The 24112-nt window shown below is 50.0% G+C and overlaps 2 protein-coding genes across 2 annotated transcripts in view; one reads left to right on the top strand and one right to left on the bottom strand.

Moving 5' to 3' along the window:
- Nucleotides 1-15425, top strand: part of BRD7 (bromodomain containing 7) — a gene marked incomplete at its 5' end in the record, with an annotated part of 32480 nt that extends 17055 nt beyond the window's left edge. Inside the window, 12 exons of the mRNA XM_025044594.1 lie at nucleotides 889-999; nucleotides 5245-5429; nucleotides 6426-6549; nucleotides 7175-7250; nucleotides 9539-9646; nucleotides 10024-10159; nucleotides 10637-10748; nucleotides 12214-12270; nucleotides 14015-14162; nucleotides 14437-14580; nucleotides 14722-14865; nucleotides 15189-15425. Coding sequence (XP_024900362.1) covers nucleotides 889-999; nucleotides 5245-5429; nucleotides 6426-6549; nucleotides 7175-7250; nucleotides 9539-9646; nucleotides 10024-10159; nucleotides 10637-10748; nucleotides 12214-12270; nucleotides 14015-14162; nucleotides 14437-14580; nucleotides 14722-14865; nucleotides 15189-15244 — 1401 coding nt within the window. The remainder of the gene's footprint in view (nucleotides 1-888; nucleotides 1000-5244; nucleotides 5430-6425; nucleotides 6550-7174; nucleotides 7251-9538; nucleotides 9647-10023; nucleotides 10160-10636; nucleotides 10749-12213; nucleotides 12271-14014; nucleotides 14163-14436; nucleotides 14581-14721; nucleotides 14866-15188) is intronic.
- Nucleotides 15426-15850: 425 nt separating this feature from the next.
- ADCY7 (adenylate cyclase 7) overlaps nucleotides 15851-24112 on the bottom strand; it is a 43768-nt gene continuing 35506 nt past the window's right edge. The window contains exons 17-25 of the mRNA XM_025044593.1: nucleotides 22886-23016; nucleotides 22626-22835; nucleotides 21652-21742; nucleotides 21276-21431; nucleotides 20577-20723; nucleotides 19441-19545; nucleotides 19111-19225; nucleotides 18444-18568; nucleotides 15851-18258 (exon numbers count right to left, since the gene is read on the bottom strand). Coding sequence (XP_024900361.1) covers nucleotides 18112-18258; nucleotides 18444-18568; nucleotides 19111-19225; nucleotides 19441-19545; nucleotides 20577-20723; nucleotides 21276-21431; nucleotides 21652-21742; nucleotides 22626-22835; nucleotides 22886-23016 — 1227 coding nt within the window. The 3' untranslated portion in view covers nucleotides 15851-18111. The remainder of the gene's footprint in view (nucleotides 18259-18443; nucleotides 18569-19110; nucleotides 19226-19440; nucleotides 19546-20576; nucleotides 20724-21275; nucleotides 21432-21651; nucleotides 21743-22625; nucleotides 22836-22885; nucleotides 23017-24112) is intronic.

Raw genomic sequence — 24112 nt, 5'->3', positions numbered from 1 at the left:
CAAATAGTGTGGTTTGAATGTTTTGATTTGGAGAAGTTTTTTGTGGGGGAGTCAGATTCTTTTTTTGTTTGGTTTTTATCATTTTAACTTAGTAAGGCCTTGGAATAATCACTCTCACATTTATACAATATAGAAATTACTCAACCGTGAAAATATGCAGTGGGATTGCATTCTCCAGCACATGTGTGTACTTTGAAATTTAAACCAAAGTATAGTTTTGATCATTTGGCTACTCCATTTACACGTTTTAACTCTTTGAGGTTGTGTGGTTTCTTCCCATTGGCGTGATGTTTTAGCATTCTGTAAGTTATGTTTAGCTTATGATAGCTCCCAAACACGTAAAAGAAAATTAGTGTAAACGTTTTAACATTTTTGCTCAATTCAGTTTTTATAGGAAATATTGTGGTAATTTAGCACTGTTCCCAGTTTTCAGTCTGGATCTGAAATAAAATATTTAATTCATAAATGGAATCTTAAGATGTTAGTTTTAAAGCTAAGAGTAAAATTTTTTAGTTAGATGAACTACTCAGTTAAGATTTTTCTGTTAAAAATAAGATAGAAGTATTTTCTTCTAATTTTTTTGTATGCAATAAGATTATACTGAAGAAACCAATTTAAATATTTCATTTTGGTATCAAGTCCATATATAGTTACCATAAAATGTTTAAGAAGTTGGAAAAGAGTAGAGTAGAATATTTAAATTAATTTAGCAATATCTGTGAGACTTAAAACTCATACATTGCTATTAATGTTTAGTAGACAGTGAAAGAAGAGTGTGCAGGGGGTTTTGTTGTTGTTAATTTTTCGAGGACCCGTATGATTTCAAATCAGAACAGGAGGGTGGTGTTCTGTTTTAATGCATTTTCCCCCTTAATATCATCTCTGCAGGATAACTTCAAACTCATGTGCACCAACGCTATGATTTACAACAAACCAGAGACCATTTATCATAAAGCTGCAAAGAAGCTGTTGCACTCAGGGATGAAAATTCTTAGCCAGGTAAAGAAAATTCTTTGTCATAAATAATAATTACGAAATTTATATCTGTTTTTTGATCCTAGTGATACAGGTCCATTCAGTATTGGTTTTATTGTATAGGCAGATCATATTAAAGTTGAAATATTAAATGAAAAAGACTTTTAATATAGAGAAGAAAAAGGAAGATTCTCATTTGGAATCAATAATGATAAACATTGGCCTTCACTCGTTACCTAGAGGCTTTTGAGTCGATACTCATCAGAGAGACTTATATTTGCTGTGACAGAAACGTCAGCCTGAATTTAGGGTGAGATGGCTTAGATGACTTACGGACCCGTTGGGAGGAAAGCTCTCTTGCCCTACGTAGGGATGGACTCTAATGCTCTGGTGAAGCATAAGAACTAGTAGAAACAGCATACTCAGATGAGAGCCATCTGGGGACTGTCTCAAGGCCACCTCCTCACGGGAGCAGGCTCTCCCGTGAAGGAGAACCGTTGCTGCATCGTAAGGCAGTTGAGGTGGGGGGGATGTGTGCAGAGGCACAGACACGTCCACGAGCTATGCGAGAGCTTAAACACGGTAACATTCCAGAAAGCTACTGTCGGTAGTGACAAAATTATGTTTGAGTGTCATCTCAAAGTGAGGACTGATGACAGACCTTGAAAGTTAAGTCGAGGTGATCACTGGGCATCTCCCAGTGAGGAGCACTCCCAATATTAGTCACATCTTCAGAGGTTTTACACACAGCTCTGAGTAGGATGGGACGTTAACCGAGACAATCCTGGTTCCTCACCACAGTGGGAAGTCGGAAGACTGAGTTCTGGTGTTAGTTTTTCCCACACACTCTGGACCTTGGGTAAGACGGTAACCACTCTGAGCTGCCATGTTGTCCTCTAGGAGAGAAGGTGTCATCTGTGCTCCCCAAGGCTGCGCTCCAGTAATGTGCTGATGACAGATAAGACCTAGCACAGGGAGGAGAATATGAAAAAGAAGACAGATAGGAGAGGGATCTTGCAAAGAAGAAATGAGTGAGCGTAAGACACGAAGATGGAGAAAGAAATCAGAGTGAAGAGCTTGAGCTCACACTTGGGATCTCCAGGGTAGGAGAAATGAGTCGTGTGTAGATGCGCGTGGTTTTCCAGCTTTTTATGGCGATCGTCTGTATCAGTTTCACATCTAAATAAGTGCCTCGGTGTGCGGATGTATGAGTGTCTGTGCTTGGCTCTGAAAGATTCTTGGATCCACTTAACTGGAGAAAGAAAAACATTTGGATTGACGCTTATTCTTACTCTCTCAGTATTTAGACAGCATCAGTCCGCACCCTTTCCTAAGGACTCAGGAATCCGAGATGTAAGCCAGTTACCCGTCTTCACAAATTGGCAGAGGAAAGGGGACTGTAACATGTTCATCCCGCTCAGGGTAGACAGACTCAATACAGAACAAGCCATGTTCCGGGTTCAAAAACCCGTGGTGCTTCTTTTTGTGTTCGAAGGGAAAACACTTCCAGCAAATGCCAGCTTTAAATATTCCAAATTAAGTACCTTAAATTTCTAGAAGACAGTTTAATGTGCAGATGTAACATTCATAGGAAATTTATCAACTTCAATTTGTTGTCTCTTTAACCGATGAAGTTAGTGTAACATGTGAAAGAGTCCAGTCTCCCTAGAATTTTACTGGGGGTGGGGTGGTTGGCAGCACAGAAAATAAACTTTCTTCTCCACGCTCCCTCTTCTCTCTGTTACCTTCCTTTTTTTCAGATCTCTTCCTGTTGAGGAGCCCTACCCATCCTGTGTTATAGCTTCCTGTTGCCTGTTCTCTCCACCCTGGGCGGGAGGGGTCCTTACAACAGTGACTTTTAAATGTTTAAATTTAGATCTGCATTACCTCCTGCAATAGCAGTGCTTCCAGGAGAGCCCAGCACACCCTTCCCTGAATGGTGTCTTTTAAAATAACTGTTTTTGAATGTTCAGTGTAAAGATGGTAGAGCAGTCTTTCATCTTGTTCAGTGACACAAGTAATGACCATTAGTAGACATGTTATAAAGAGTGCGCATATGTAGACTAACTCTTTTGATCTCCTAAATAAATACAAGGATGCATTATGGTACAAACAAAATAGGACACACGCTGTTCATAGCACGGTGGCTTTGAAGTGAGACTAATGAAGGTTCAAGTCCTGGCTCTGCCTTTGTGATGCCGTGTGACCTCGGGAAGATGGGATGGTAGTGTCTCCCTCAGTGACCGATGCCTGGTATGTGGGTTGCACTCAGGTGTTAACTGTTGTTGATGACGAGGAATCAGGCCCTTTAAGTCATTTAATATTGTAAAACCGAGGATTGATAAACAGTATGCTGATTCGGAGACATTTTAATTACCAAAAAAGAAAAAGGTATTGCTTCCAGAAGAAAATAAATTAAATTCATCTTTTTCTTCTTGTGTCAGAATTTAGAAACTCTCTCTCATTATTTTAATTTTGTGCATGCTGTGTTTTTAAAAAAAATGTTTTTAATGTAGGTTCTGCTTTATAAAATTCTAAAGTGGAAATAAAAAGATTACTGAGAACTTTGGGGTCTGAGCCCATTTCCCTAACCAGCATTTCTTGAGCAGCTACGTGCCAGCCGGTCTCGCTTACTAGAGCAGGAGAGGGGCGAGGGAGGAGTGGCCGGGTGGTTCCCATCGCAATGGGACTCGATCAAGAAACAATTGCAGAAATAATGACACGAATGTTTTAGAGTTTGTATTAAAATAAGACACGTTTTTAAAAATCATGTTGGCAGATTTTTTTTTTAAATGGTACTGTTCATTTGGCCAAGAAACTTTCAGACACTAATGTATAAGTTGATACAACTTTTCTGGAAAGCAGTTTGGCAGTAAATATCAAAAGCCCTAAAAATACTCATTCCCTTTGACCTACCTGTTTCCATTTCTAGGAATTTATCCTAAAGAGAGATTCCTAGAGAGATTTATGTGCAGTAGTGTTCATGAGACTGGTATCTGTGAGAGTGGAAACTTGGAAATAATCGAAATGTCCAGTTAAATCATGGTGCATGCATAGGATGGAATACTTACCATGCAGTTATTAAAAACATTTTAAAGAATGTTTAATGATGGGGGAATACTTGTAGTTTATTAACTGAAAAAAGTGCTTGTAACCAAATACACAGTATAATTCCATTTTGTCGATATGTATTATGCTTAGAAAAATACTGGGACGATAAACCTGTTAACACTATTCCTCCCGAGATAATACATTAACAAGGCTTTTATTTTCTCTGCTCACATCTTTGTCTACAATAAAATGTGTTACTTTAATAGCTTTAAGATTACTTTAAAATGAAAGTTCAGTAAAAAGAACGGTGCGTGTTCTGGAGGCTCCCGCAACCTGCGCTACCGACACAGTAGCTCTGCCGAGAAAGGGCCTGGTCTTAGTTACGGTCCTGTGACCTTATGTGAGTCACTTAGCATTTCTGGGCTACATTGTTCTTCTTTGAATGACCTCCGATCCTTTCTAGTTGTAGTTTCTGTTATTCTGCAAAGTCTTCCCTGCTGTTGCTATGCAGCCCTAAGGAGCCGGCAGCACTCCAGCATCCTATGCAGTGACAGCGCTCAGAGTTCAAAGGCAGAGTCGTCACTGGGAACGAATCTGCCTCCAGAAGCCTCAGGCCCTTAACCACACAGAAAATCCCACAGTGCATCTCAGTGTTTCACAAAATAGAAACAAGATTCTTTGGTTAGAAGAACTGTGACGGGCTCTGAGAGGAGCTGTACCGGTAGCAACCTCGCATTCTCCTGAGACACGTCACACAAAAACACCAGTCATCAGTGATCAGCCTAGGGCACCAGAATGTAAGGGACTTGATGGTGTTCACCTGCTCTAGGTTTTAAAATACCTGATAATTCTTAAATATTTCGAAAGATAAGCCATTTTTTTAAATATAAAATTTTAACATACTATTAAACCAATTTTTACTTTTTAAATTTAGTATTGCAAAGAATTGTCTTTATTCATACTTTCTTTTTTATGAACTTTTTGATGACGCAATAAAGTTATAAAGTATTCTCTTACGTAGGAAATGAAGTCATCTGAATTGAAGGAAGAGATTTATTGTCCTGGTTCTTAAATATAATACTCTTGGTATAATTACAATTAACTGTTTTTCTTCCCTAGTTGACGACAGGGTTAGTGCAAGCTCTTGTGAGGAAAAAAATGAATTACTTTAAAAATTAATGACAAAAGTACAACAAGAATATTCTTGAATGTTTTTAGGAGAGAATTCAGAGCCTCAAGCAGAGCATAGACTTCATGGCAGACTTGCAGAAAAGTCGAAAGCAGAAAGACAAAGCAGACGCCTCACACGGCGGAGGGGACAGAGGCTGCTGGCCTGCAGAGAGAGAGGACGCTGGCTCTGCTGAGGCGCAGGCCTTCAAGAGGCCCAATAAGGACGACAAAAAGTAAAGAGTCTCTGAGATGTTGAGGTTAAGCTGTCTCGTTCGAGCTAGTAAGGGGGAAAAATACCGATTTAGTGCCTGCCTCAGCAGGACCAAGCCCTGGTCAGCCCGTGGTGGTTTGGGGCGTGGAAGTCCATTTCGGGGATGTGATGCCCTCTTCTCAGTTAAAGCACCGTGTGGAATCGTCCAAAAATAGTTCAGAAAACAGTTCTGAATGTGTATTCGTATGAAAGTACTTTTAGAACCAGTAAATTATCTTTAGGGACTCATATTGTCAGTGAGTTTATTTAAATAGAGCTATTTGCATAGGGAAATATGCATATTCATTACCACATTCCATAATGGAGTTGAGACAGTAGTTAAGCCTCAGCATAGTTAAAGCTACTTCCAAAACAGATGGGCTGTCACTGAGCTCTGTGCGTGTTCCCCACTGGACGTCAGCTGGCAGGAACAGTAGCTTACCGCTGGCCCTGCCAGGCGGCAGCCGGCATGGCTGGATGTAGCCGTGGGTGTCCTCCCCCCCTACCCCATACCACTGACTGCCGGCCCTGGTGCCAGCTCCCTGCTGTCAACTGCAGAAGAGGGTTTTAGTTACTAGCATTTGGAATTCCTCCGTCTTAAGGCAAATTGACGAGTTTTTGTTCTAAGATTTATACATTTTAAATTTATTTTAAATTTAAATTTTAAAATCACACTTTAAAAATAATCGTGTTCTTCTCCCTTCAATATATATTTGTAGTAGAATTCATTTTTGTGAATGTACTGGGAATGTTTCAGGCAAACAACCCTGGACGCCCCTGGAGGAGACCAGCACGCACGTTCGGTCTGCCTTGCTGTCTGCGGCATTCGGGGCCCTTACTGGGCATTAAGGGACAAAGTTTAGTTGGTGACGGGGGTGCATGGTTCCACTATAGTTGTAGTCATATTTGGAATCCATTTTAATGTTTTCACCTTATCTTTTTTTGTTGTTTTTTACTTAGTATTAATGTGTGTTTTCAGGAAAGACAAAGAAATGCTTGAAGATAAACTGAAGAGCAATAATCTAGAAAGGGAGCAGGAACAGCTTGATCGCATCGTTAAGGAATCTGGAGGGAAGCTGACCAGGCGGCTGGTTAATAGTCAGGTGATGGGGCTTTTTCTTTTCACGACCTACTGATTCAGGTTGTCTGAACTTTTAGTTTTTAAATTGCTTGTGTACTTTTTATCCATATCTGCCATAATGGTCTTTAGCACAACACTCGTAGAAGAGAAATTAATAATATATTTATTTGTAAATTAGATAATCTTATCTATTACTGGATTTTTTTTTTAGTGAAGTTAATGTTTTCTAAACTTGGAAAATGAACTTACTTTACTTTAAGCTTATAAGAAACTATAAGCTGTGCTTTTGAAATCATATTTTTCAGGACATTGGTTTTAAAACCAAATAGATTAATATATGACTTTGGGCAGGTCACCCCCCTCCCTGGTCTTTGGTTCCCTCCATTTTAAATGGAATAGGCAGAGCTAGATGACCTTCAGGACCCACACAACTCTGTAAAATTCTGAGGTTTTTCTAACCATTTTTGGTAGCCCATCAGCACCTGTATATATGGAGATAGGTGTGAAGGTCAGTGTCTAGGTGTAATGACGATAGCCACCTATGATAGTTTGATTCAACTGAAGTAAGGCTTTTCAGTGCGACGTGTGTATGTGTGCGTATATGTATAGAGCCGTTTATGCCACGTGAATACTTTGGGTCACTGCAGTGTGAATTTGAAAGAAGAAAACCAGATGGAACAACAACGCTGGGCCTTCTCCACCCTGTGGACCCTGTCGTAGGAGGTAGGTTCACAGAATTAGACTTGTGCGTGAACTCGCTTGCTTTGGGGTAAAGAGCAATACCTTGCATTAACATTTAAAGCAACAAGCCCGATTATTGGTAAATCCAACTGTATCATTATCTATAAAGGACTTGGCTAGACATTGTATATTTCATGTTAACAGCTAGCCTTACTTTTCTTTATCCTAAAGTAGGTACTAACTATATAGATCAAGTTTTCTTTAAAATACAGAATCCTTGGAATATCAGACCCACCATTAACAAAGCCAAAAAGTTGGGCAGTAATTTTTAGCCCCAGTTTTAGGAGACTAGTATGTACACTGTTATTTCTAGAGCTATATCAAAACCCTCAGATTATGACATAATACACTTAACTGATTTTTCATTTCAGTGAATCGTATCCATATGTATGCCATGTAATACCTTGATAGTAATGAAATAATATATACTTGACAACATTGTGTCTTTCACTGTGATTGGTAGAAAGTTTATAAAGGTTGGGAATCACCATTTTAGAACTTGAGTCATGTTTTTATTTTCTCAGATGATATTTTAATGGAGATAATATTGGCAGTATTTTGAGATTTTATGTAAATTTGATGTAGGAACTTTATCATTCGTCTGAGGGGGGAAAACAATCACATTGCAATAAACAGATGCAAGAATGTTAACTTATTTTCTAAATACCCATTGTCGTGTTGCCATAATGAAAGAATTGGGGACACAAAAATAAATAATGACGGGATTCCTGTACTTCAGGAGATGGTGTCCAGCATTTATTATTCGCTGTGTGTCTGAAGAGCTGGGCGTGGAGCTAGGGACACGTCCCTTCCCCTTATGGTGTAGGGTGGAGAGAGGAGGGCACAAACAAAAATAGTCCAGTGGGAAGGTGGCAGCTTGTCTGCCGTGGATCAGGACGACAGAGGAAAAGAGCAGCTGTGACAGTATGTAACAGAAGGTACCTACGTAGTGTCTCAGAGAGGGGACCAGAGAAGGCTTCCTTAACAAGGTGATGCTTAGGTTGATCCCAAAAAGGTGAGTGAGGGATGGGGGCATCGCAGGTAAGGACCGTGAAGCCGGGAGGAGCTCGATGCATTTGCCGGCCACGAGGGTGGGCGAGCCCGTTAATGTCCTCCAGGACTGCATTCCACTCTCGAAATGCTGGCGGAGTTCCTTAGGAGAAAAGAAACTGGAGCTGTGCTTTCAAAACGAAAACCCATTTTTTGCTTTTTTGCGAACTACACGTAGTACAAATTTGCATGGGCTTGGGCCAGAGAAAATGCCACGGGACTGGGCACGTTGCTCCCGCTCGTAGGGCTGTGGCGAAATTTCATGCTAGGTGTGCAGCTGACGTGACTCAGGCACCCTTCCGATCTTCCCCTTCCTTCGTACCGGGGAGGGTCTGCTCTCCGCCCTTGGTCCGGTGTCCTGGGTGTTGAGCCCCTGTAGGCGCACGTGGCCAGATGGGACTCAGCTGCCCACGGAGGCCAGGCAGTTCGCAGGTCTAAGGCGGAAGGTGCCCTGTTCACGTCTCAGTTGTGGGCGGAAGAGCCAGTGCTCATCAGGACACCGGACCCCAGACTGCTTACTGGGAAGGGGGGGAGATCCGACTTAGATGTTTGTAGTTTCTCACAAGCGCTTTGTCACACTGCTCACTGCGGCAGCAGCCCCCACGCCATGGGGTCACGGCCCAAAACTGGGCTCTGATTCAGGAGAGAGAATGCCGTTTCTGTGGGACGTTGCTAGAGAGACCATGCCTTCTGGCACCGTCCTGCTCAGTTCCTCTGCTCGGTCCACGATCCCCAGTGTCGTCACGGGTTCGTTCCCGGTTCGCAGAGATCACGTCTCGAAGGGCTGTCCTCACTGCTGAAAGCACGCCTCTCACAGATAGTGACTGATCCCAAATGCGCGTTCTCGGTGTCGTGGTGTTCAGGGGTTTCCCCTTACTCGGTGCTTCACTAACCCTTTCTGCGGGTCCGCTTCCATCCTAACATTAAAAGGTCCACTTTTTACATCTTTTCTTTTTAAGCAGAACGTAACGTGACTATAAAGGGTTCCAGGAAGCAGTAGAGAGGGATAAAAAGGACCAGGTTTGGGCCCTGGCTACGTGCCTGTCTTTCTGAGCTCAGAGATTTTCTTAAGTTAAAACCGGGTCCAGCCAGGGCTAGCCCACCTTGCCACGGTCACGTAGATGTCACGGAGCCGAGTGCGTGGCAGCGCCCTGAGAGAGCGCGCCACTCAGCTCATGGCCACACGCGCCTCCGCCACCGCGCTCGGTCTTGTGTTTCAGAACCCGGCTACTGCCCGGTGAGGCTGGGCATGGCGACCGGAAGGCTGCAGTCCGGAGTGAACTCGCTGCAGGGCTTCAAGGAGGACAAGAGGAACAGAGTGACTCCAGGTGAGGCGCCCACGGAGTGCTCGTGTTTCTCCTCGCGACTGAAGGAAGGGAAGCGATTACCATCTATTGTTTTATTCACTGACGCTTGGCGGTGTGTTTGCAAGTTTAATTAGGTTTTTTATTAACTTAAAAAGAAACCGAAAGATGGGGTGTTAGTATTCAAAATGAGTTTCCTTCTCTTTTTCCCTCTCTCCCCGCTTTGTGGGGAAAAAATTCACTCGAGTCATGACTTTGACAAGTGCCTGGGGGAAGAAGTCTGCCTTAGCCTGTGTGCCAGTCAGTGGAGCGGCGAGGTTAGAAGGGAGGTGTCTCCTAAGGCAAAGCGCAGACCGGCGCGCAGGACGCAGGAGAGTATCGCGTGTCGTTTTCACCAACAGTGTTATACTTGAACTACGGGCCCTACAGTTCTTACGCGCCGCATTACGACTCCACGTTTGCAAACATCAGCAAGGACGACTCTGACTTAATCTATTCAACCTATGGCGAAGACCCTGACCCGCCGAGCGATTTCAGGTGAGTCACCAGTTCGTCCGTAATGCCACGTGCGACATTTTTCTGAAATATCGGTGTACACGTGTGTATCCAAAGGGTGGGGTCCAAACTCGGGGTATGTCTTGGAGGGTCTTGGCGCTTATGCGAGTCAGGAGGTGAATCGGATCACCTTGGGGAGGAAGTGGATCGGAGGAGCAGGGGGCCCCACAGACCGAGCCCGGGGTTGCGGGGTCGGGGGACCTTCATCGCCGAGATCTTATGTTTAACTGTTTCCCCGGAAGCATTTCGTTTCACCGTATTCTTGGTACTGTTTCCTTCTCTCCTGAAGATAAACTTGTCATTGGTAAATATGTAAATACAGTGTCGTACCAAGATAGAACATTTTACATCGTGGTGTATAAATTAAGGGCATCTAATAAAAACGGTTGTACAACAGGAAGATTAAGCCAGTGGAGAATATTTATATAGAAATGACTTTGCCCACACTCTCTCTTTCAGCATCCATGAGTTTTTAGCCACGTGCCAAGATTACCCATACGTCATGGCAGATAGTTTGCTGGATGTTTTAACCAAAGGAGGGCATTCTAGAACCCTGCAAGAGTCAGAGATGGTAAGACTGCTTCTGGAAAAAAAAAACCAGGATAACTTCTTATTGGCTCTCGAGCATTAGTCACTCGGTGTTATGAAACCATGGGATTAACCAGCATGACAGCTGAAGTCCATTCCCCTGAAAAGACAGCCCAGCCCGGGTGGAGACCATGGGTGGAGGACAATGAACGGAAACGAGTAATGCGGGCACCGGGGTCTGTGCGGGCCGGAGGATTGTCATCATCTCCTAATCTTGGGAAAATAGGAATCAAAAATGGGGTTTGCAGCTCAGAATTCGGCTGGTGATCCGTATCCAACAGAAAGGGCGCGCCTCGCTCCTGGCTTGAAACCGAGTTGAGTAAAATGAGAGGAAATGTCCCTTTCTTTATCGCTCAGCAATACCAGTGGTGGAGCCTCGAGAAAGGAGAAGCCTCCTCGTTGCTGTCTTCTGTCCGTGCTCGCGCGCTCTCCCCACTTCCGTGGGACGTGGCTCACGTCCGGAATAATTTAGAGACTGTGTTCAGGGATTAGAATCAAAAAACGTTCCTTCTGATGGAAAAGAAAGTTGACCTCCAGAATGTCCTTGCAGCCCTGGCCAGAGGAGTCCTGTCTCTCTTGGGAGTCATAACTTCCTGGTGTCTGTGACCATAGTTGCCTTGTCCCTTGCCCTCTATACCTACGGTGGCCGGTATTCAGGTGACCTAGCAGCAAAGTCGAGTCGGCGCCTAAGGTTGAAAGAGCTCCCGTCGTCTTAACACAGGAATTGCTTTCTTCACGTGGCCTAAAAATATTATTTTATATCAATTCAGAAATGTTTTTACTATGCCTTTCCCATCACTTAATCTGAGTTAAGTCTTGAACTAAAATTGAACAGCTTTCATTTGGTTGATATGGCAATATATTTCAAATTTAGTTTCTGTGCCCTTTGATTCAGCGGTTCTCAGAATTTATCCTAGAAATGAGAAAAGTTATATATGGATACATGGTTTATAATTTTTAAAAATTGGGACTGTTAAGTCACGATTCTCCCTTTCAAAAAAAGATACCAAGCGTGCGTGATACATTCGTTTATGTGTGTGCATTATCTCGAGGGCTAGGACTAGAAGAGGCTTGCACCTTCTCTAACGTTTGAATGTTCACAGTAATTGTCTGCTGTCTGAGAACATTGTACTCCTGTTTACCTGTTGTTGAAAACAGACTGCATTTATTTTGGAAATTATTCCGCTTGCCAAATACCTTCTTAAACACATGTAGCTTTTTGATGAGGCATAGGATTATCCACCTTGAAGTCACTAGTAGTAGATATCCTTGACTCACAAGATAATCTCAAAATGCTTGTAATGATATGTAATTCATTTTGAGTTTTAAAAACTTCCAGTAATCCATATTTTTATTTTCTCTTGCTATGAAACTTGCTATTTTTCTATTTACTTTATCTTTGCCTTTTTATATATCTTTTAATAAAAAATGTTTTTTTATCCTTACAGCCATCACCTGAAGATGAAGGCCAGACTAGGACACTTGACACAGCAAAAGAAATAGAGGTGATTTTTTTTTTTTCTGAAAGTATTTAAATGGAGAATAAGCTAAAAGACCTAAATGATACAGCTTTATTTTAAAAGAAAAATACTTGAGTACTTCCTGAGATGAAAGGACTGGTTTTGCCTGTGGGGTGCGTAGTTGTAGCTCATGGGGCAGACAAGCGTGCAGACAAGGGGGCGTGAACCAGTTAGCTCAGAGTGACGATGCGTGGGCACGTGGGAATGCAGGTTGGAGAACTCAGTGCTTGGGGTGACTGAGGGTACCCTCACAGAGGGGCTGCTGGAAGGATGAAGAGGCGTTCTCCCAGTTCTAAAGTGGGCAGGACTACAAGTGCCATGGCCTAGAGCTGACAGAGTGCCCAGAAAGTGGATGACCACAGATACCTGGGGAACAGGACCAAATGTTGAATCTTATTGCAGTGCCAAGAAGTTGCGATTTTATCCCAGAAGACAGGACCTTATGCTAAAACATATAGGAGAAAGAGAGACTGGAGAGGAGGGACGGGTGAAAAGCTGTGGGACTCGACTACGCAAAAGAAAAATAAAACAAACCGGCCTAACAATAAGAGGAGGAACACGGCAGAGCTAAAATTGACAGGACCTGGCACATGAGGGAGATGATCGTACTAGCTCACGGTGGAAATCCAGGAAAAGGAGCAGGGCTTTGGCAAGGAAAGAAATTGCATTTGGTTGCAGGTGTGTAGGAGTGGTTAGGGACATCGTGGGAGTTGTATGTCTCTGGTGCTCCAAGGTCCAGGCTGTGAGTCTGGAAGTTGTCAGGTGAAGGCAGAGGTTCATGTTCGTCGGTAAAGCAATGAGACTGTCCAGAGAGAACACGTAGTCTGGGAAGCGTTGAAGGACAGAACCTTGGAGAACACGAGTAGTTAAAGTGGGAAACCGTGGGAGGAGGATACGCAGGAAGGACTTCAGCAGTGGCAGGTGCTACAGAGACAGGTGAGTGTCATTTGTCATCATAGCGCAATTTCAGTAAAAGGATAGGGAGGAAAGGTAGGCACTTCAGTGAGTGAGGATCTGAGGGATGAGAGGAACACCCGAAGGTGTGAGATGGAGTAAAGAGACGTGGGCTTCTCCGCCACACAGTTTGGCCCACGTGGCGGGAGAGGAGTCGGGGTCCAGCCAGATCGAGCTGGGAGTGCACCGTGCCGGGGTGCAGGCAGAGCCGGCGGCTTCCAGGGAGCCATCCTCTGGGCTCATCTTTTCCTAAAAAGCAGTGTTGAGGTTATGGAAACTCTGAGTCTTACGATTCCAAAAATGAAAGTCCACCCTTTTTCAGATGTTGTTCCTCCCATGTGATACTGACAGCCTGGCTTTGGGCCTGGGGGAGACCCAGGAAGTATCTTATGTACAAGACCTACTAAGGGACACAAGTGACTGGGCGGGGGGCTGACATCGCCCATAAGCCTCGGCAGCACGAGACCTGGTCGTAATCACCAAAAGCTCTTTACAGTGTGGCCAGTCATCAGGCTCTCGGCCCTTTCATCTTTAGAGTTGTTGCCTCGCGAAACAGATGATGCTGATTACATAAGACACGTCCTAGATTACAGAGAACTGTGGATTTATGGACACTTTTTTTGGCCAGGATTTAGGAATGGCATTTTAAAAGTATTCTGGGAGGACATTTTTAATAAGCATCAGACTTAAAACTCCAAAGTAAATAGGGGGGGATAACTCGGCCTGTAAACACAAGCTCTTACTCATTTCTCATGCTGCCGCTGTCGGGGTTTAGCACGCCGAGGTCGTTCTTGCCCCTTTTTGGAAGCAGATGACAGAAGCGGAGCCAGTGGGGCAGTTGGACTCCCGGACTCGGGACAGGCTCACGGCCCTGGAAGCGGTAGCAAACTTTGGTGCTCCGGCTGAAGTTTTTGACTCTGAGGGTGAGTACCTCCGGAAGACTCGATGGAAGCACTGCGTGACACAGGCGGTCAGGACAGTGTCACGTGAGTACAGGTTAGCAGCCATTCTCCATGGGAAAATCCGGGCGGGCCACGCTTCAGGGAGCGGTTAAGCATGTCTGTGGCGTGGATGTCACATGAGGGGGTTACTGCTTTGAGAAGACTAACTGATAAACAGCAAAGCCTCGGTTTACCGGCCACGATCCAGCACCGGTCGTGTCTGTGTTCTCTAGTGTGCGCTTTTGTCTCACCACAGAAGCTGAAGTGTTCCAGAGGAAACTCGACGAGACCACCAGGCTGCTCAGGGAGCTCCAGGAAGCGCAGAACGAGCGGCTGAGCACCAGACCCCCACCCAACATGGTCTGCCTGCTGGGGCCCTCGTACAGGGAGATGCATCTCGGTGCGTGGCAGCCCCGCCTGCAGGGAGCTTGCGTCGTGACAGCACCCCAAAGCAGCACTGGAATGACGCTGGTGGACAGCTTTTCACTTTTAAATAGTCTTGATTTTTTAATACCTAGAACTTTTTTTTCCCCCTTTCTAGCTGAACAAGTGACCAATAATCTCAAAGAACTTGCCCAGCAAGTAACTCCAGGAGACATCGTAAGCATGTATGGAGTTCGAAAGGCAATGGGGATTTCCATCCCCTCCCCCATCGTAGACAGCAGCTTGGTAGACTTAACAGAAGGTACGAGCCCTGTGTCTCTGGGGGGGGCGTCTCTGGGGGACGGGATGTCAGTCCTCGCCCTTCAAGTAACATGGGGAAGGTTTTGCCTCCCTGTGTTAACATGTAAAGTTAGTTTTCTTTCCATTTTGTCTAAAGAGTAAAAGGTCCACACCTTTGCGATAAAAGCTACAGTAACCTAGTGCACCTGGTCTTTAGCCGTGCTGTGCGTGTGTTCCAGAAGGACTGGCACGGGTAGTTCTACTGGGTGCCACCTTTCCCTTCACGTTTTTGGGTTTATTTCATTAAAAGGGAAGAAATGCTGAATGCAGTGGTATTTCTTTCAGATTTTGAAGTACCTCAAAAGACTGATGCTGCTGAATGTGGACCTCATGGGATTTGAAGCTCACTGGTATTTGAGTATATATTGTGTATATATTTTTTTCATGCTTAACTTGGAAATGCTTTTCAGAAGATATTAAATATTTGTAAATTGTGTTTTTAATTAAACTTTGGAACGATTACTTTTAATGTTCCAGAAACTGGACTTCTGTTAGGTAATAAAGCTGAACCTGGGACTGTGAGCTGGATTGTGCCTATCAGCTAAGTGACCCCTTAACCTTTTCCTGGACTGAATCAGAAGTGATAAAAGTTCACAGCCATCCATTAAGAGAAGCAAGTCTTCCAAATAATTGAAAAATCCCTTAGTTTTTCCACATGTGCCACACTCCCCATTAAAAAAAAATCCCCAAATAGTTCCTAACTTACCAGATTTGATCTTGATGATTGATTCAAAAAGTAGCCCCTGCGAGGGAGGAACGTGGCTGTGCTCTGGAGCCATCCTGAGCTTTAGAAAGCAGAAGCGGAGCGGACCGGGGCAAAGTCCCTCAGAGCAGCGATGACGCTGCCGCCACCTCGCAGTAGTCAGTCATTAAACAGGAGGTCTACTTTAGCTAAGTTCCTGAAGACCAGAGAAGACATCGACAGGCCAGGCATTTTAGAAATCACGCAGGTTTTCCAAACTGTTAATTTAATATATGAAAAGCTAAACAAAGTAGAGACACTGGTACTTTATAAAAGTGACATATAACGTTTGAAACCGACGCTAGAGAGCGACAAAGACTCGGCACACAGGGTGAGCCCTGGTCGTTTGCAGGCCCCTCCTCCAAGCCCGCTGCTGTGCGCCCACCCATGGTGAGCACCCCTGCGCCCTGGTCTCGGCCTCCCGTCAGGAAGCGTCTTAGCAGGTGAACCAGACCACCACAGCCATGATTGCACTCGAGTCAGTGAGACCGGCTGCGTAGAACCTTGTAAGTGAATTCTGGACCATAGAGAAGGTTGGTGTTAGAAAAAACATGTGTCCTGTCATAAAACAGAGTGGCCCCTGTGAAGAAATGACTTGGTTACTAGAAGACAGTTATAAAAAAATAACTGCAAGTGGTTTTTCGGGTCAGTTTACAAACTACAGTCTGAACATCGAACACTAAAAACCGCACGGTTATCTGAGCACAGTGCTTCGACAGGAAATAAAACTACATGAGTGGTAACCAGTTAATCCTTAAACTCCCGACTGGGATTTTCATTGCTAGGAGAAAAAAAAATGACTTGAATCCTGCAAGAGTGGGAATCCGCCCGGCACAGAGGCACCCGCCACGTGCCTGCGCCGCGTGAGCGACGGGCCCGGCTTCCCTGGGCGGCCCCGCCGGTGTGCGTGGACTCCAGGACCACGCTCCCCCGAAGCCAGCCCTTCACGTGAAGAGCCAGAGTGTGCAAACGGCAGTTAAGTGAGGCCTGTTTCCCTTACCGGTGTTTCTGCCATAAAATGTGTTCGTACAGCAAGTTCTTAGAATTCATTCATACTGTTCCAGTTACACACAACCCATCAGAGGCGCCACTAGCCCTCCCAGCCCCTTAGGATAGAATAAGCCCCACAACAAGAGACGGCACGGGTGAACAGCAGGGTTGCTGTCAGGCCGCACCCCACCCCGGCGGCGCACACCGCACCAGCAGCCACGACGGCCCCTCGCCCCAGCCCCTTGGTCCCAGGCAGACCTGGATGCCGGTCACCCTGGCTGAAGCCCCCCTCATTTCAGGGGGCTCAAGGATCCCTGCTACTTAGCGACACTCGCCTGTTAGAAGCCTGGGGAAGGCTCTGGTGAGGATGCCGCGGGGCGGGGCGGAGCACGGAGTGGACAGTTTGGTCCCGTCCCTCCTCGGAACCCAGGCTCGCGTCTCTGGATTTTTTCGGAGTCGAAGCTGGGAGACAGACCCGGCGTTGCACTTGCCTTGATGCGTTCTGTGCAGCCCAGTGACATCTCAGCGTCTGTGAGAGGGCCGGCTTCCCGGGCAGGGAGCCTGCACACGTGCTTAGCTGAGCACACCCTTCTGTTTCGGACGCTCTGCAGAGTCAGCTATGAGGACTGGAGAAAAGGAGTACCAGAGGCCACCTAAGTCCCGTCCACACTCCATTCCTTCTCTTCCGGTATGGAAACGACGCGGGGTCGAAGTCTGCAGGGGCGACCTCGAGAATGCACAAGGAGCCGGGGGGCGCTGGTGGTGGCTGCACCTTCATTCCTAGGCTTTTCACTTAGGGAGCCCAACCTCAAAATGCAGGCACCAAGGCGTCCGATTCAGAGCCACATCCCACAGAGCTCCATCCCCACAGCAAGCCGGCACCGGACAGTGGCCCCGCTTGCGTGCCAGTGGTTAAAAAGGCAAGGACACTAGAGGGAAGAGATTCGTCTAGTGTCTTAAATCATTAAAAAAGACAAAACCTCCATTAATAGCGTGTCCATTTAAAACAAACGCATGCCAGAGATGGCAAGAAGTAACAAGTGTCCTCTCCGGATGGTTCTCCCTACTGTTAGAAACCTTTTCGAGATTTGGAACCCAACTCTGCCTGGTCCACTGGGGTCGACAACTTGTCTCTCAGTCCTGTACCTTGAAAAGACAGGTCTCGTGTGCAGCTCACGGGCCCTGAGGGGTGTTAGGTCACACTCCAAGACCACAGCACCCAGGCGGCCAGGGGCCCGAAACGCCGAGTGCGCCCTTCCCTGCCGTGCGGAGGCTTGGGCATGGGGTTCCGGGGGCCCGGGCGTGGGCAGACTCCGGTCACCTCGACCCCAGGTCCAGTGCACGCATCCGAGAAATCCTCACACCTGAGGAAGCCACTGTCAGGAGGTGGCGGTGGCCAAAGCCTGGGCTGCCTCCGTGGCTGGCGCGGGGCCGTCTTCCCGCCGGCTTCCGGCGCGTTCTGCCACACCAGCAGCCTCAGTTCAGCCCCAGCCCCTGAAACTTGCCAGTGTCTGTGCAGACAAAGTAGGTCCTCAGTTCACCTTTGCCCTTGACGTTGATCAGCCCACGGCACTCGCAAGAATAACCCAGTCCCTGGAGGATGGCGCACGTCTCTTCCGTCACCTGCAAAGGAAAGGGGGCCGAAGTCTTAGAAGCAGGAAGAAAGCTGTGGGGCAGGGACGGGTGGAGGTCATCAGCGAGCCACATGCACGTCTGGTGGCCCTTGGGGGCGTTCGATGGCTGGATGGCCCCTCGCCCCTGCGAAGTCCTGTCCTCCGTGGTCACGGCGTGCCCAGGTGGGTTCTCACCTGGATTTTCCCGAGCTCTCCAGTGCTCTCCATTCGGCTGGCGACGTTGACCGTGTTTCCCCAGATGTCGTACTGAGGTTTCCGCGCCCCGATCACTCCCGCGATCACGGGCCCGTGGTTTATGCCTGAGGGCGACGTTCGTGGTTGGCAGAGCACAGGGGCAAAGCCTCGGGCCCCTGCCCCTGGGGAGGCCACGCGACCCACCCACGACCACAGGAAGCCCTGACAGCAGCGGAAGGGACATCTGGGGCGTGCCTCCCGAGGTCGGAGGCCGTGCCCGGGGTGTGGGAAAGGCTTCCCCAGTGTTCTCGGACTCTGCAGTGCTCCAGACGTCTGGGTGGCCTTCCCAGCGGCTCTGGAATCCCAGAGGGTACACGGCGTTAAGTGCTGACCCCTTCAGCGAGCAGTGACCACGTGAGCTAGTAACTTGGCTTTGTTCTCGCTGTAGTCGGCTGAGCTATTTACAACCAGTGATTTCGGGTTCTCCGTTTTCTTAAAACTTTGGAAGCTAATTCCCTGTGACATGCAAGGAAATAATTGCCCAAATCGCTGGGGTCCCGTGACGGTCAGAGAGGGATCTCTAGAACTTGCGACACAGAGGGCAAAAGCAGCCAGACCGAGCGCGGAGTGGGCGGCCAGGAGCCGGCAGAGCCCGCCCCACGCTCACCGACGCGGAGGCGGAAGGAGTTGAACGAGTGCCTGTTGATGCCGTCCAGCTTGCTCATCAGGGCGGTGCTGAACTCCACCGCGATGCCCACGTGCGCGTGCCGCCGCTCCCAGTCCTGCGGGACAGGGCGCGTTCACGTGGCCGTGGAGGGCACAAGCCCATCCTGCCTCAGCTGGGGGCGGAGGCCCCTGAGACCCTGACCCGCACCACGTGGGCTGAGACCCACGGGATGGCCCGGGAGGTGCCCGTTAAGGTGACAGGTCTGGGGACTGCTGTGTTGAATTTTGCCTCATGGGGATGGGACCTGAGGCCACCAGATCGGCTGAGTACCTGGTTCTCGTGCCCTGAGGGGACGCTGAGCCCCGCAGCTGCCATGTAGGTGCTGCCGATGGTCTTGATCTTCTCTACGCTGCTGAACTTGGGCTTCAACAGCAGCTGCAGGACAGAGGGAGGCAGGGGTGTAGCACATTGCTGCAGCCCTGCCCCCGATCCTGAGACCGTGTGGGGTCCCCCCAACTTCTGATGCAGACGTCCTTCCCACAGGGTCGCTGAGCTCCCAGCTGAGCACAAGGGGCTTCTCTCCCTGCGTCTCCTCCTGTCTGTCCCCTGACACCCCATCTCCCTCATCCCTTCCAATCGGGTCTGGTCTCGTGCTGGCTAAATCCGTGGCCCTGCGGTAGCATCTGCAGGGATGTCCGCTACTTGTCTCCACCTCCTAGTCAAGCGCAGACAAGGCAGGGCTCCCAGACAGGTGGACAGCGTGGCTGGGACTCAGGCTGGGACTCAGGCTGCTCTCGTGCCCTGAGGGGACGCTGAGCCCCGCAGCTGCCATGTAGGTGCTGCCGATGGTCTTGATCTTCTCTACGCTGCTGAACTTGGGCTTCAACAGCAGCTGCAGGACAGAGGGAGGCAGGGGTGTAGCACATTGCTGCAGCCAGCCCTGCCCCCGATCCTGAGACCGTGTGGGGTCCCCCCAACTTCTGATGCAGACGTCCTTCCCACAGGGTCGCTGAGCTCCCAGCTGAGCACAAGGGGCTTCTCTCCCTGCGTCTCCTCCTGTCTGTCCCCTGACACCCCATCTCCCTCATCCCTTCCAATCGGGTCTGGTCTCGTGCTGGCTAAATCCGTGGCCCTGCGGTAGCATCTGCAGGGATGTCCGCTACTTGTCTCCACCTCCTAATCAAGCGCAGACAAGGCAGGGCTCCCAGAGAGGTGGACAGCGTGGCTGGGACTCAGGCTGGGACTCAGGCTGCCCTACGGGGACCCAATCTCATCGTGGCCACCCGCCCGTCAGGGAAGACTCGTGAACAGAGCAACGAAGAGGGCAAATCTGGACGTTTTCTAACCAGTGCAGAGTTTATGCCCCCTCCACGGGAGCCATGGCGTATGACATCAGGTGTGGGGCGCCCCGCGCCCTCTCCCGCCCCCCGCCCTGCCCCAGAAGCCGGGGTGGGGGTGGGCCAGACCTCGTCAAAGTCAGCAATGATCTCGTTGAGCAGGCGCAGGCACTCCAGCCCCTCCTTGTTGACGTCGCACTCCGTGTAGAAGACCTTGAAGTCCGGCACGGACGCGAACATGACAGAGACACAGTCGTAGGACTGATGGTACCAGTCCTGGGGGCGGGGAAAAGCGGGGCCTTGTGACCACCCGCCCGGCCTCGGGATGGGAAGCGGGCTTCAGGGGTCCACAGCCTGGCTGGCTGAAAACAGGGGATCCTGAACCCATCCGTCTGGGAGGACTAAGGGGCCTTTCGCTCTGAAATGCCCCGAGTCCTGAGGCTGAGAACCCCCGGGGAGAAGCCGCTGTCAGGAGCCGGCTCCCCAATCAGGCCTGTTCCTTCGCCATAACGCGGCAGCACGGAACTGGTGGAAACGCACGCGTTTTTATCTGGGTTACAGATGCCTGACGCAGCCAGATGGGCGCAGCCAGCCTGCCAGGCAGGTAGTGGTGGCCCCATCTCACGGATGGGAAACCGAGCCCCAGAGAAGCGAGGTTCGCGTCGCCCAGGTCTCTGGACCCAGGGCCTGTGTCCCACAGCTAATGGCACACATTGTCCCCGGGGCGCGTGGGGAAGCAAACTGGGAAAGCGGTTTGTAGTTAACAACCATCGCCGTGCAGGACGGCCCCCGGACCTTGCATCTCCCTCCCGCGAGTGGCCACGACACCTCATTTAACTTGTCGCCAATGAAGTGGGCGGCCACGTGGGCTGGCAGGACGTTCTCCAGAAGGAGGCGGTTCACGTTCTCCATGGTTTCGAACTCCTCTTGCTCCTTCTTGAACTTGTTCTTCCACAGACAGTCCAGGCGGCAGTAATAATCGATCTGCAGACAGAGGGACGTCAGGGTCCCGGGCTCAGCGCGGGCAGAGTGGCTGGGGGCCCACTCGTGGGCGATGCAGGGAGACAGGACCAGGGCTCCCCGAGGACACCCTGTCTTCTGCACTGCTCCCCCTGAGGCAGCCGGGCCCCACCTCGCTCCCTCTCCAAGTGGAGAACGGGGGGCTGCCCTGGGCTAGGGTGCGGGGGGCCTTCCCCAGCCTCACCTGTCTGGAGAGCAGGATGAGCGTGGTGTAAAACAGAACCAGGTAGAAGCAGATCGTGGTCTTCAGATCCCTCCATGAACAGACCGAGGGGCTGTGGGACACGAAGTGAGAAGGCGGGGGTCGTGCCCAGCCCCCGCCCAGCCCCCGCGCAGCCTCCAGACTCTCAGTGCTACCCCGGGAAGAGCCGCCAAGACGGAAGCCATCGCTGCCCCCAGCGCTCACGGTCTCGTGTGCACAGTACACAAGACCACCCCAGGTTGTAAAGAAAAGGGGGTGTAGGGTAGAGGTTGGCTGGGAGGTGGGGGAGGCCTCACTGAGGTGACATCCAAGCTCGCACGTGGAGGACAAGGACTAGCCGTGGCAAAGCGAAGCAAGAGGACCAGCAGAGGCAGCCAGGCTCCCGGGAGGGTCCAGGGCCGGGAGATCGGCAGGAGTTTGTGGGTACAGGCCAGACCCCCAGGAGTGGCTGTGTTCGGGGTGCCCACAGCCCAGCCTTAGTTCCAGGGGAGTCCAGCCCCTCTTCTCAATCTACGTGGGGCCCCAAACCCCAGAACCATGCACACACCAGCCCTTCGCATGCCACAGGGTCACCCGCCTGTCCAGGACCAGGCCAGAGACAACTGTTCTCTCCAGAACTTGAGGGATCAGGACATTGCTCAAAGCAGGGGGCTGGGCTGGAACTGAAGCCTCCCCTTCCCCACCCTTGGACTGGCCTAAAGACAGGACTGTCCCCCGGAGGACCGGCCCATGAGTCACGCTCAGCGCTGAGAGCTGCAGACCCGGGAGGGGAGCCCGTCACCCGCCTTCTGTCAAGTGGAAAGCACACAGCCCGCCCGCAGCTGTCCAGTCCAGACGGGCCGCGAGCCCGAAGCCCCTGGCTTTGAAAGGACCCCAACACAAAGCGAAGGGTCCACGATGGGCCACAGTCGAGACGGCCAGCAGGGCTGGGGCCCTGGCAGTGAGCTGCGCCCCACCTGAGGGTGTCGTTGGTCTTGGTGAGGTTGCCCAGGCTGTCACAGCAGTCCCACCGTGAGCACAGGGAGACATTGAAGAGCACCAGGTAGGCCACCAAGGCCACTGTCAACAGCACGACTTTCAGCTCCAGGCTCATCCGCAGGAAGACAGAACAGGCGACAAAGGCCAGGATGCAGCTGCAGGTGTAATACTGCAGAGACGGGGGTGCGGGTCACCCCACCATCTCCCATCTCCCATCTCCCAGAGACGCCTCCTGGACCAGCGGTCGACATTGAAGAGCACCAGGTAGGCCACCAAGGCCACTGTCAACAGCACGACTTTCAGCTCCAGGCTCATCCGCAGGAAGACAGAACAGGCGACAAAGGCCAGGATGCAGCTGCAGGTGTAATACTGCAGAGACGGGGGTGCGGGTCACCCCACCATCTCCCATCTCCCATGTCCCAGAGACGCCTCCTGGACCAGAGGGAGGGACGCCTTTAGCGCCTCGGGGACCCCGTGAGGAGCCAGTGTGTCTTCAGCATCACCCTCTAGCCTTCCTGACCCCTGAATAATAAGCAACGAGATCTCAAGCTTTGGAGCACTGGGTGTTTTTACTGCGATTTTACTTCCACTTATGGTCAGCGAACTCGTTTAAAGGAAAAAGCGTAATAAAAACAAACCTGCGAGACAAGGGTCAGGGCAGCAGCGGGCACGCGCCTGAGCGGCCGCCCTGCCTCAAGGTCAGCCCTGAGCTTGCCCTGCCCGGTGCCGCTCCGCCCTCCTCACTGTCCCGCTCAAGAACACGCTGTGGCTCCCCACTGCCCCAGAGCAAGACCCGGCCCCCGCCCCCTCCCCGTGAGGACGGCAGTGACACCTGCTCCCACTCCACACCCGTGCTTTTCTCCCGTTCCTTCCCCGCCCGCCCCATCCCATACCCTTTCTGCCCTCTCCAGAACAGCCCCCACCCCCTACCCAGCACCCACGCTCCACCAAGCTGGGTCAGAGCTCCTGCTGCCTTCGCCCCCCAGCTCCCCACCCCCTCCCGGGAGGACGGCAGTGACACCTGCTCCCACTCCACGCCCGTGCTTTCCTCCCGTTCCCTCCCTGCCCGCCCCATCCCACGCCCTTCCTGCCCTCTCCAGAACAGCTCAAAATCCACCGCCACCCCCTGAAGTCCCACAGCCTGTACCGCTGTCGGGCAGGGCGCTCCCGCACTGCTTCTGACCGCCTGCCTGGGGCCACATGGCAGGCAAACCAGCCAACCCCTCAGGCCTGCCACAGAGTGAGCGGTTAGGACACACAGGCCAGCACAGGGTGTCCCCCACACCCGGGCCAAGGGAGTCCCAGACCAAGGTCAACGCAGCCCCTGTGGCCTCTGCTTCCCCCACACTCCTGGGAGAGGCCGGGCTCGGCCCTTCCACACCGGGGGCTCAGGCCCTGGGCATCGGTGGCTTTTCATGTCCCCCACTGCTCAGGAGCGGCCACGTGCGGCCAGCCCACGCAACTG

Source organism: Pteropus alecto, unplaced genomic scaffold (genome assembly GCF_000325575.1).
Source record: "Pteropus alecto unplaced genomic scaffold, ASM32557v1 scaffold123, whole genome shotgun sequence".
Classification (NCBI taxonomy): Eukaryota; Metazoa; Chordata; class Mammalia; order Chiroptera; family Pteropodidae; genus Pteropus; species Pteropus alecto.
This window is presented reverse-complemented; position numbering and strand designations above follow the sequence as displayed.